This window comes from Crotalus tigris, unplaced genomic scaffold (assembly GCF_016545835.1).
Source record: "Crotalus tigris isolate CLP2741 ecotype Arizona unplaced genomic scaffold, ASM1654583v1 scf7180000024115.3125172, whole genome shotgun sequence".
Taxonomy (NCBI): Eukaryota; Metazoa; Chordata; class Lepidosauria; order Squamata; family Viperidae; genus Crotalus; species Crotalus tigris.
Window position 1 is genome coordinate 463,125 of NW_024100392.1, and position 12,308 is coordinate 475,432.

A 12,308-nucleotide genomic window follows, 5' to 3' on the forward strand; every position below is an offset into this window, starting at 1 on the left:
TTGTTAAGTGATTTTTGCCCCATTTTACAACTTTTTTGTCACAATTAAGTGAATCATGCAGTCATTAAGTAAATCTGGCTTCTTCCATTGAATTTTGCTTATCTGAAGCCAGCTGGGAAAGCTAAAAGTGGTGATCACATGATCCCAGGACACGGCAACTATCATAAAATAGATGCCAGTTGCCAAGCACCTAAATTTTGATCAATAAGGTGACCAACCGTCCTCCTTTAGGGAGGACAGTCCTCCTTTTGTGAGTTCTGTCCTTCCTCGAAAAGTGTCCTCCAACATGTCCTCCTTTTCGATATTTGAAGACTAATCTGTAGGGTTTTTTTTCTCATAGAATGCTCAAAACGGCATTCTGGCACCTTTTTTGATGTTTTTTTTCAACTTTTGCATGAGCTGTGCTACTCCCACTATTGGCTTTCAAAAGCCAATAGGAATTGCTGCTGAGCACGGCAAAACACCGGGCCGGCAAAATTTGCACATGTAAGTTGTCTGCAGCGAAGGCAAATTGGCAGGAACTTTGCACCCCTCCCTGCTACCCAACTACACCATCTCCTAGTTAGTCCTGAAGATACCTGGAGGAGACTGGAGCAGCGATGCCACATAACTTTCTCTTGATCTTCGGCCCTGCTAGGGCAATAATGGCTGCGGGCACAAGAGGCAGGGGGGCGGGGCTGCTGCGGACGGGGGTGTGAGGGGCGGTGGTAGCTGGCTGCCCCCCGTGCTGTGGGAGCTACGGGGCCTGCTCTACATGGGGCCGTGCAGGGTGGGCGGTGTGCTGGTGGGGAGGCTGCAGGCAGGGTGTGTTGATGGCGGGCTGCCCCCCAGGGCCGGAGCCGGCGCAGCTGGTGCTTTGGGAGCCGCGGGGCCCTCTCTACATGGCGGGGCAGCAGTGCTGGCGGGGTGGCTGCAGGTGGGGGCGTGGCATGTAAACATAATTACAATATAAAATGTTATTGTTACAAATGTTTTTTTATTATGCATTTATCATATTATAGTGTATTCTGTATTATTGTTGCAATGAATAAAATGTTTTATTTATGATATTTTTTCTTCAATTTATTTGTGTCCTCCTTTTCATTGTAAAAAAGTTGGTCACCTTATGATCAAGTGATCATGGGAATGCTGCAATGGTCGTAATTGTGACAAATCGGTCATAAGTCACTTTTTTCAGTGCCACTATAACTGTGAACAGTCACTAAACAAATGTAAATCAAGGACTACCTGTAATTGTTTATTTTAAAACTAATTGAATGTAATTAATCATTCTTGCTTTCCTTTCAATGAACTAAGATTATACTTTCATCCTCAATATGATTATTCTTCTTCATTACTGAAATACTAGAGATCATTTGTGAATGAACAGAATCAAAATATTGTTGTCCTATATATTAATAAACTTTTATACATTTATGATTTCTAAGATTATGTACATACATAAAGCTAAAAGTTGTTTTCTCTGCAACCCAACAATGCTTTTAAGAAGAATATTCAGAAAACAAATTAAAGGTAAAAAGCAATACATAAAAAACCTACCTGGTCATAACTAGAAAAACAGTGGTATGGGGCTTCCTTTATTCAGCCAGGAAAAAAAATAAATATAATAATCTCCCAAACTGATTTTAAAATTATTTCTTCCAGTCAAGATTAGTTAATTCTTAGGACCACTATAGCACATAAAATTTCTTGGTTATATGTTTCATGTTTGATGTTGAAGTGTACTCCTTATAGTGTTGTGGTAATTTTATGGGGGGTACTTTTAATAAACATTACACAGAAAACAAAGTAACATTGAAGAAAATTCTAACTCATGCTTTTTCCATCTTGTATGAGAGCATATTTTTAAAAAATCACACATATAATCCATATGATTAATTTTATTCATTCATTATTAAATCACTTATGTGGTTATTGATCTTTTCTGTTTATTTTTTCTCTGAAATGATTCAGTCACAGAAATGTCTATTGTCATTCTGGGATCACATACACAATTGTATATATGAGCAATGTTCTGGAAAGCCAAAATGGCACAGAAAAAGTAGAAAATCAGAATAAATCATATTCTATAATAGAAAACAGCATAAAACATTTACCCCAAAAATGTGAAACAACGAGAACTTCCAGCCAGCAGAATAGATCAAATTTCATTGGATATCAGCAACAAAAATACAATAGTCCTTTTTAAATGATTATTCCAACACATTTATCTAATGCCAGTAGGGATGGTGGGTAGAGTTTAGAGTTTAAAGGACTGACAGTCTACAATGGAAGGACAAAACAAAGATGAAGATGGATTGGGTAGATTTCACCAATGAATTAGTTCGAAGAAAAATATTGTTACTGCCTTGGACACTCTCATAATTTACCATGAACATTCTGAAAAAAATCTCATTTCCTTTTATGAGGATTTAAGAAAATTGCTGAGATATAATATCTTCTCTGTACTGAGCAATGACACATTTAAACAGAATTGCTGTATTCCTCAATAAGTTGAAATCAATAGCAGCCCTATGTCCTTCCCTTTTTTCCTTTCTTTTCCTTGACATGACAAATTGAAGGTGTGCAGGAGGATTGATTCAATTTGAGGGTTGAATTTTTGTCTTTTGGAATTTCATTAGAGGATTCACTCCTACAAAAAAAAGGTCAAAGGGATGTCAAGACAGAAGTGACCGGGTCAGAATCAAAAAGATGGCTGTACTTGCTTCTCTTTTGTTACTTTTAGTATATCTGCTATAAGAAATAAGGTTATCAGCCTCTACTGGTATTCCAATTTCATCTTGCGCATAGATGATATTTTGCCAACCTAATCTCAAAGCAACATGTTGTGCCACAAAGAAGAAAATTTTCTATACAGAATTATAAGGGGTGAAATGAATTTGAAAACTTTACCAATTCATGCTTGCTTTACATATTACTATGTGGTTCTTGAGGAATAATATTATAATGATTTATTAATTCCTTCATTAACAAAAAGAACAGATTGTGCAAAACTGGAATTTCTTATTAGACGTGGCTTTTTCCTATGCTATGGCATCCTTTAATTTTGTTGTTGGGTGATCATGTGCTCATTCCCACAGCCTACTAGAAAGAACGAGAGGTGGCAGGTGTCCAAGTTGAATCAGTTAATCTGGAGAAAGCAGGTTCCAATTGGGTGTCCATGTTGCTGGCAACTGTGCCTGATAAACCAGATGAGGATGTGGCAGGCAACGCAATGCTGCTTCGCAGAAATGGGGAACTGCTGCTTATATCACTTGCCAGGTTAGCAACGTTGACAGCATTGTTACTGACAGTCCAGAGGCAAGGATAGTGACTGCAATAAAGAAAAAAAACCCCAACAACTGAAATTTGCAACTACCTTTATCATGGTAGAATAGGTAATCATTTGTAGCGGGAAATTGTATTTCTTTATTCAATGCATTATTTGTCTTGCACAGAAATAGGGCTCTAGAATCATGATTTTATGCAAAGATATAGCACCCATTTTTCATTTCTTTCTAACTTAGGGCAAGGTTGGGAAGTTTCTTGCAGCTTTAGGTGTTTCAGCCTATTGTGGTGAAACAATTTAGTAAAGCTCTAAGGTTCAAGAGAAATTTAAAAAATGTTTTAGGAACCACATGAAGCCTTTAACATGAATGTCTGCACTTGGTATGAAGGAATATAGCATTCAAAACTTAAACTTGTTTCATTTTGGTTTATCCATTTTTCTTATTATCTGAGAACTTAACACTAAGCCTCCCTTTGTTGGATTTGAGAATAGATGGTCTGATTAGGCTACAATTTACAGCACAGCTGTATAATAAATCAGTCTTTTCAGTAAAACACTTCTTGCAACAATTAGAATATACAGTATTTTGAATCTAGCCAAACTCCTGGTGACTTCATGGACAGTTATCCTGCAACAGTATGGACATATTTTGCTATCGTCTTCCACAATATTTTTCCCCAATTTCCCAGGTTCTATTTTCTTGTGGTTTTTCACCCAAGTACTAACCCTGTTTTGCTTTTGAGCCCAACCAAGTTTTAAATTGCAACTTCAGAGACAAGCCAGTCCTAAATACTTAGACCAGAGGTCCCCAACCTTTGGGGCACTAGGGACCGAATCCGTGGAGAAAGGTTTTTCCATAGACCTGAGGGTGCATGTTTTTGTGTGCTGCCTGCATCCCACGGATGGGGCTTTGCTTGTTTGCACGGACCGGTTGCTAGCATGCCATGGCCCGGTACCAGTCCATGGACTGGGGGTTGGGGACCCCTGACTTAGACTGATATTTATAAGCAAAATATAATCATTCTTTCTAATTAAAGCTGTGTCTCACCATATAACCATTTTATTGAAGGACGAAAGGCAGTGTATAGTAAAATCTGACCTATTTTTCATCCTCCATTGTACACAAGAAGGGCTGCTGGAACTGCTGAAATATCACTGCTGGTAGAACATATACACTGAAGAGATGCTTGCTTACCTGGGCCCTGGAGCAGTAGTACCACTATTGTGTGGCACTGGGACCAGGTTGTTGTGGTGACTGGAGGGTCCTGTAGGCCAACCTTCATGGCCTGGAGACACTTGGAAATCATTGTTGGCATTTTCTGTCAGAGTCACTTTAGAATAGGAAACACAAAGAATTCAGAATGATTGCAAGATTGTGACTAATTTTGCCTAAAAATGAAGTCTCCTTGGAATCTGATTTGACACCCAGGGATATCATTGGTGTAACTTTCTTACCAACAATACAGACATAGTTTCCATTCTCTGTGTTTGTCTGTCTAACCTTACAACTTAATTTACAGTCCTCGTATTTCTTTGTGGTATTTCCTATCAAAATACTCTTTCAAAATCCTTTTACTGTGATACAATTGCTATCATTTTATGTGATGTAATTTGGCATTGGATACCAAATACTGAAATACTGTGTGTTGTATAGTTTTTTTTTTAAAAAATTACTTTTAAAATAACTAAAATAATTAATTTAATTAATTAATTTGGTTAATTAAAATAACAAAATGAATGTTTAATAAAATTATCAAAATTTATATAGTAATTACAAATCAGGAAAAATGTTATCATCTATCCCAGGCACATATAAAATGAATTCTTTAGTCCCCAAATGCTCTCTGGAAGAGTCACATTTTCAAAAGCAGTGAGGGCACAGATCTTCATTGGTGGGAGGGCATTTTGCAGGATGAGAGCCCTCACAGAGAATGCTTGGCTCTGAGGCCATCCTCTTGAACAGAGGTCCTCAACCTTGGCAACTTTAAGACTTGTGGACTTCAGCTCCCAGCTGTCTGAGGAATTCTGGGAGTTAAAGTCCACAAGTTTTAAAGTTGCCAAGATTGAAGACCCCTGCTCTTGAAGACTCTCAGATGCCATCTACCAGCATTCCACAGATGAGCAGATTCTATTTGGAGTAAGTCCTCTCATATATATAACTTCAGGACCTACCATAATCATCACCAATATTTCAAACTGCACCTGGAAAGATGCTGGCAACCAGTGCAGTTTCTGCCGTATTGGCAAAACTGGGAGGTTCCTATTATAGGTAGTCCTCGACATTCGACAGTTCATTTAATGAAAGTTATAACGGCACTATAAAAGTGATTTGTGATCATTTTCCACACTTATGACCCACTTTGGCATCTCCATGGTCACATGATCAAAATTCAGATGCTTGGCAACTGATTCATATTTATGATGGTTGCAGTGTCCTGGAGGTCATGCAATCCCCATTTGTGACCTTCTGACAAGCAAAGTCAATGGGGAAGCCAAATTCACTTAGCAACTGTGTTACTAATTTGACAACTGCTGTGATTCACTTAACAACTGTGGCAAGAAAGATCATAAAGTGGGGCAAAACTCATTTAACAAGTGTCTCACTTAAAAACAGAAATTTTGGGCTCAATAGTCATAAATTGAGGACTACCTTTAGGACATAAATCAGTGAAGCTTATAGGCAGTACCATGTACAGCCAATTGCAATAATCCATCATAAGATGAAGCATATGAGTAACTATGAGTGACTTGGCCAGTGTCTCTTGTTCCAAAAACAGGCAAAGCCTCTCCTGTCCGTAACTAAAAATCTAAGAAAACTCAAAGATTCTGAATCATCTCTTTTTGGGAAAGCACAACTCTGTTTTGAACCCAGTTAGTATGGTCTCAGACTCAGTCTGAGCAAAGTCTGTCAGCAGCCACACTGACTTCCTTGAGTTAAGTTCTAACCTGTTCTTCTCCATCCACTGTCTGTCCTCCTTTCCACATCCTGACTGAGACCACCCACTCAGGACTAAAATCACTGCAGAAGAGTTTCCCAATTCCTGATTATTTCAGGCACTCTAGAAGGATGCCATCTTCAGCAGTCACTCTCTTTCTGTCAAACTTCTACCACTAAATAAGAACAACAATCCCATGTCTGAAATGGAAGCCAAACTGAAAAGTGTTCTTTTTCTTCCAGAACACTCTGGACTTGCAATTCACCGTCTTCTCATAAGATATCAGTAAGTAGGGGAAATTGGAGATTGGACAATATCGCTACAGTATTGCTAAATCCAAAGTTGGCTCCAAAGGGGGTGGTGGGCACCATTTCTTCAAGGACATTGGCATCTTTCCTTCTACAGTGATGTATTAATGACACTAGGCAGAGCCTCCTGTCCTCAGGTCAGATGGGGCAGGGCTCCAACTCACAAGTAGCGGGGCTTATTTCATCAAGGACTTTGTCTACTTCCTTAGGATTATTAAGTTCAAATTATTCTCATCTTAGAGCACAAAATGTCATCCTTGGCATTTCTTTGGATCTAATCAATTGGCAAATAATTGACAATTACTATATTTGCACAGTGCTTAGCTTACACATTACAACAGCCCACCAAGTGTTCTTATGGCTCATTCTTCCTTAAAGGTAAATCATAAAAAAAAGCTGGTAGCTATCATCCTGTACATTCAATAAGGGCAGAGAAGTAAGTCCATTTTCCTACCTTTATCTCCATTGGCCTAAAATTGGGCTTATACTCACTTCCAATAAAATTCACTCTTCCACTTTTACTAATATCAATTCTGGTAAATCCTTTTCCAGTGATCCTCATAGAACAAAGAAGTCTCCAGGACTGGGATAGAAGGAGATGCTACTCAAAAAGGGTCCTATCAGTGAATTCCTTGCCTTCATGCCTCAGAGGATTTACAACAGAACTATCTAAATTCCTAAGTGCCTTCTGAAAACTAAATGTGTTATCAGACAACTCTTCAAGTTGGCATTACCTACCTGGACAGATTAATGATGACAAAAAAATAACCAGCCCTTGACAAGGAAGTAGTTCTTATCTCCTCACCATCAGATCATCTATTAACTGCTTAAAATTATAGACAAGTTCTAGCATATGCCCTTTCCCTGAGCCCATAATGATGTGATTTGGGACAAACCATGATTGTCATGGTGACCATGAACCCCCAAGCCATCTCCAATCCCCTTCAGCCTCGAAATAGCAGATTAAAATCACCAAATACAATTATTCTTGATGTCCCAATCATCAACTTAGGAATGAAAATGAGAAGTTTGGGCATAGATGCCACTGTGCAACTATGAGGCTGGTACAAGAGCAGAGGGCTAGTACTAGTAGCACCAGAAAGAAGGAAGCGACTGGGCCAAAGCCGAAAGGACGCTCAGCTGTGGATATATCTGGTGGTGAAAGGAAAGTCCGATGCTGTAAAGACTTTTTCTCCATAGGAACCTGGAATGTAAGATCCATGAATCAAGGCAAGCTAGACGTAGTCAAAAAAGAGATGACAAGACTGAACATCGACATCTTAGGAATCAGCGAACTAAAGTGGACAGGAATGGGTGAATTTAACTCAGATGATCATCAGGTATACTACTGTGGGCAAGAATCCCTCAGAAGAAATGGAGTAGCCTTCATAGTCAATAAAAGAATAGGAAAAGCAATACTGGGATACAATCCCCAAAATGACAGAATGATCTCAATTCGAATCCAAGGCAAACCATTCAATATCACAGTAGTCCAAATCTATGCCCCAACCACTGGTGCTGAAGAGGATGAAATTGACCGGTTCTATGAAGCCCTACAGCACCTTATAGAATTAACACCAAAAAATGATGTCCTTATCATCATGGGGGATTGGAATGCTAAGGTAGGAAGCCAAAAGATAACCGGAATAACAGGCAAGTTTGGCCTTGGAGTACAAAATGAAGCAGGGCACAGGCTAATAGAATTTTGTCAAGAGAATACGATGGTCATAACAAACACTCTTTTCCAACAACCCAAGAGACGGCTCTACACATGGACATCACCAGACGGTCAACATAGAAATCAGATTGACTATGTGCTCTGCAGCCAAAGATGGAGAAGCTCTATACAGTCAGTAAAAACAAGACCAGGAGCTGACTGTGGCTCAGATCATGAGCTTCTCGTTGCAAAATTTAGGCTTAAATTGAAAAAAGTAGGGAAAAGCACTAGGCCACTCAGGTATGAACTAAATCATATTCCTGATGAATATACAGTAGAGGTGACAAATAGATTTAAGGAATTAGATCTGATAGACAGAGTGCCTGAAGAACTATGGATGGAAGTTCGCAACATTGTACAAGAGGTAGCAACTAAAACCATCCCAAAGAAAAAGAAATGCAAGAAAGCAAAATGGCTGTCTGAGGAAGCTTTGCAAATAGCTGAGGAAAGAAGGGAAGCGAAAGGCAAAGGAGAAAGAGAAAGATACACCCAATTGAATGCAGAATTCCAGAGAGTAGCTAGAAGAGATAAGAATGCCTTCTTAAATGAACAGTGCAAAGAAATAGAAGAAAACAACAGAATAGGGAGGACCAGAGATCTCTTCAAGAAAATTGGAGATATGAAGGGAACGTTTCATGCAAAGATGGGCATGATAAAGGACCAAAATGGCAGAGACCTAACAGAGGCAGAAGAGATTAAGAAGAGATGGCAAAACTACACAGAAGAACTATACAAGAATGAGCTTAACATCCCAGATAACCACAATGAGATGGTCATTGACCTCGAACCAGACATCCTAGAATGTGAAGTGAAATGGGCCTTAGAAAATCTGAGCAACAACAAAGCTAGTGGAGGTGACAGTATTCCAGCTGAGCTATTCAAAATCTTAAAAGACGATGCAGTAAAAGTGCTACATTCAATTTGCCAGCAAATTTGGAAAACTCAACAGTGGCCACAGGATTGGAAAAGGTCAGTTTACATTCCAATTCCAAAGAAAGGCAATGAGCGCAAAAGAATTGAGGCCTTTGAACTATGGTGCTGGAGAAGACTCCTGCGAGTCCCTTGGACTGCAAGGCCTTCAAACCGGTCAGTCCTAAAAGAGATCAACCCCGACTGCTCTTTAGAAGGCCAGATCCTGAAGTTGAAACTGAAGTACTTTGGCCACCTAATGAGAAGGAAGGATTCACTGGAGAAGAGCCTAATGCTGGGAAAGATTGAGGGCAATAGAAGAAGGGAACGACAGAGAATGAGATGGCTGGATGGAGTCACTGAAGGAGTAGGTGTGAATTTAAATGGACTCCAGAAGATGGTAGAGGACAGGAAGACCTGGAGGAATGTTGCCCATGGGGTCACGATGGGTCGGACACGACTTCGCAATTAACAACAACAACAACAAGAGAAGCATCCTTAGGCTTTCCCTTTGGCACAACTGCATATAAAGGGCTTCACATGCAGACATCTGTGAAACAAACTACTAGTAATTATTAGGATCAATCGAAAGACAAGCAGTACTCTTGGGGTCAAGGCTGATGCAGCACGGGAAACTCAGATAGATAAACATTAGTTAGGACCACCCACACATTCTTGCCCACCCAAGCTTCAGTAATACCAGTTTCTTACGGATTGCTTTCAATAAATAAATTAAATGCAAAACAAGACAAGAACTTGCCTGGATAATTATTTTTTTGCATGTATGAAGCAGGATATGGAACGGCTCTGTGTCCTCTTAGAGCTGAATAATGTTCACAGCCATGATGGGAATGTGGAGCAGGCAGAGAAAAACTCCCCGTATATGGATAATTAGAAGATCCTGCTGCACAGACAGCATCAGGATTGGAAATCAACCAACCACCCACTATGGAAATATTGAGAATTGAGTAAAAAAAAAAAAGATGAAGTAGGGAAACAGGAATATGCATGCATGCATACATACATACATCTTTTAGTCTGTCATGCAAACATATACTCAAAAAACATAGGATAACTAAATAATCTTTTCATCTCAAAGAAAAAGATTGGAAGTAAAAAACATCTAATCTAAGTTCTTTTTACTGGAGGTTTGTTTTCCTTGAGCAATTAGGCACAGCAGTGAAGTTCATGGTTTGATATATATAGGTGAGGATCATAAAGTTGCTCTGCTTGTATATGATACTGTTTTCTATATTAAAAATAATAAAATCAATTGATAGCCTGCAGTACATTATATACTCTGAGTATATTATTAATAAATCTAAATGTGAAATAAGTAGTTTTGATTTATCAAAATTAGCAAGGAAACACCACCCCTAGAATGTATTCTACATCTCATCAAGTACTTGAGGATTTAACATGTTTTTTTTACAAAGTAGTAGCCATATAATAATTATTTATGAATGGCTGCTTGACTACTCTAAATTAAAATTTCTAAAGTAAATGTCACATATTTTATTATCAGTGAAATTGCTGTTGATTAGTTGTAGATATGGTGTTGAAAATGCTACTTTGATTTATACAATGTGGCTCCCTTTTGTATTCTTTTTTCACAAATTAATTTTATCCTAGAAGATGGGATTTTGTAGATGTTTTCATTCCATGCATAATGTACCAACAACTTGGAAATTAGCAGTTTGGGACTTCTTTGATAACAAAAACGTTGATATTAGAAGACTGGAAGGGAATCTATTTTCTATCAGCAGTATAGTTATGTACTTCAAGTCCTATACTTCAAGTCTTCATCAAGAACTCCACCTGTAGAACTAATAGACAATTGGAATCCATAATTTATATGTTTAAGTTCACTTTCTCCCCCACAGGTAAATAGACTAATTTAAATCTTAATTATATGCATCCTTGTAAAATAATGAACTTATTTTTCAATCAGTGATCAATCTTCCTTGAGACTTTGGTTTATCTACTGGTATTTTATCACTTCAGAATCTATTCATAAAATTGAAATGCTCTTCCCCAGCAATTAAAAGAGTGCCTATAACCTAGTATGTGTGTCAAATTATTTAATACTTAGATTTGTCCAAATGTTTCAGCTAAGCCGATAGTTTTCTTGGCAACATTGCTGGAGTTGTTTGCCACTGGCATTCCTCTGGGTCTGAGTCTGGAAATTCTTTTTCTAGGTGGCTTAGTTTTTCTCATGCCTATAGAACCCTATATCTGTTATGAGTTGACCTTTACTTCAGCTCTCTCTTTATGATTTTACTAGCAAGGATGAGCCTTTTAGAAGAGCAAACTTCTTACGGCATCATTATCAGAATCACTGAGTTCTCTCACCAGATTAAATTAGCAATCCCTTGGAGGTTGATACAGAGAACCAGTTTGGCCTAGTAGTTAAGGTGCTGACCTGAAAACTAGGAGACTAAAGAGTTCTAGCCCTGGATTAGGCATGAAAGCTGGCTGGGTGACTTTGGGCCAGTTACTCTCTCAGCACAACTCAAACCCACCTCAGAGAGTTGTTGCTTTGGGGAAAATAGAAGAAGGAAGTATTATGTATGTTTGCCACCTGGAGTTATTTATAAAATAATAAAGGTAAGATAAAAATAGAATAAATAAATAAATATACAGTAATGCTATTTCTGTGTATATAAAGAATGCTCACTGATCCATAATCACTATATTAATGTGTAAAACAAAGTACAGTAACTTAGCAGGTGACAATATCTAAATATTGGCATTCCTCTGGGTCTGAGTTTGGAAATTCTTTTTCTAGGTGGCTTGGCCTTTAGGCCCAAAGGTTAAGCAGGGGGATGCTTGGTTAATATTTGAATGGGAAATTACCAAGGAATACCAGATCTATACCATGGAAGAATACAATACCCTATTCCCATCATGTTGCCAAGAAAACGCATGGACCAATCACAAAGTTAGCAGTAGTTGAGTTAGATTCAAAGTAAACCCTATATTTTAACAGTGAGTAGGAATATTAAGCAGATAAATAACTGGTCAGTGACTTTAAAAAGTCACAATTCCTAAAAATGAAAATGATGAGTTGGTGTAATCTAATGCATTATTTGAAAGGAAGCTATCTTGACCAGAAAAAAAGATAAGTGTGAGGTGATGTAAGAGATAGTATAAAAGGAATGCATACAAGA

General features: G+C 38.3%; 1 protein-coding gene across 10 annotated transcripts in view; it reads right to left on the reverse strand.

Annotated features, from left to right (window-relative positions):
• Positions 1-1,771: 1,771 nt before the first annotated feature.
• Positions 1,772-12,308, reverse strand: part of TBX19 (T-box transcription factor 19) — a 32,626-nt gene continuing 22,089 nt past the window's right edge. For 4 of the 10 annotated variants that reach the window (XM_039322476.1, XM_039322474.1, XM_039322477.1 and 1 more), the window contains 3 exons: positions 9,899-10,084; positions 4,464-4,599; positions 1,780-3,313 (listed from right to left, as the gene is read on the reverse strand). In XM_039322476.1, the coding sequence (XP_039178410.1) occupies positions 3,085-3,313; positions 4,464-4,599; positions 9,899-10,084 (551 nt within the window). In that variant the 3' untranslated portion in view covers positions 1,780-3,084. Of the gene's footprint in view, positions 3,314-4,463; positions 4,600-9,898; positions 10,085-12,308 lie in introns of all 10 variants that reach the window. The other 6 variants (XM_039322472.1, XM_039322471.1, XM_039322470.1 and 3 more) reach the window with 5 other exon arrangements.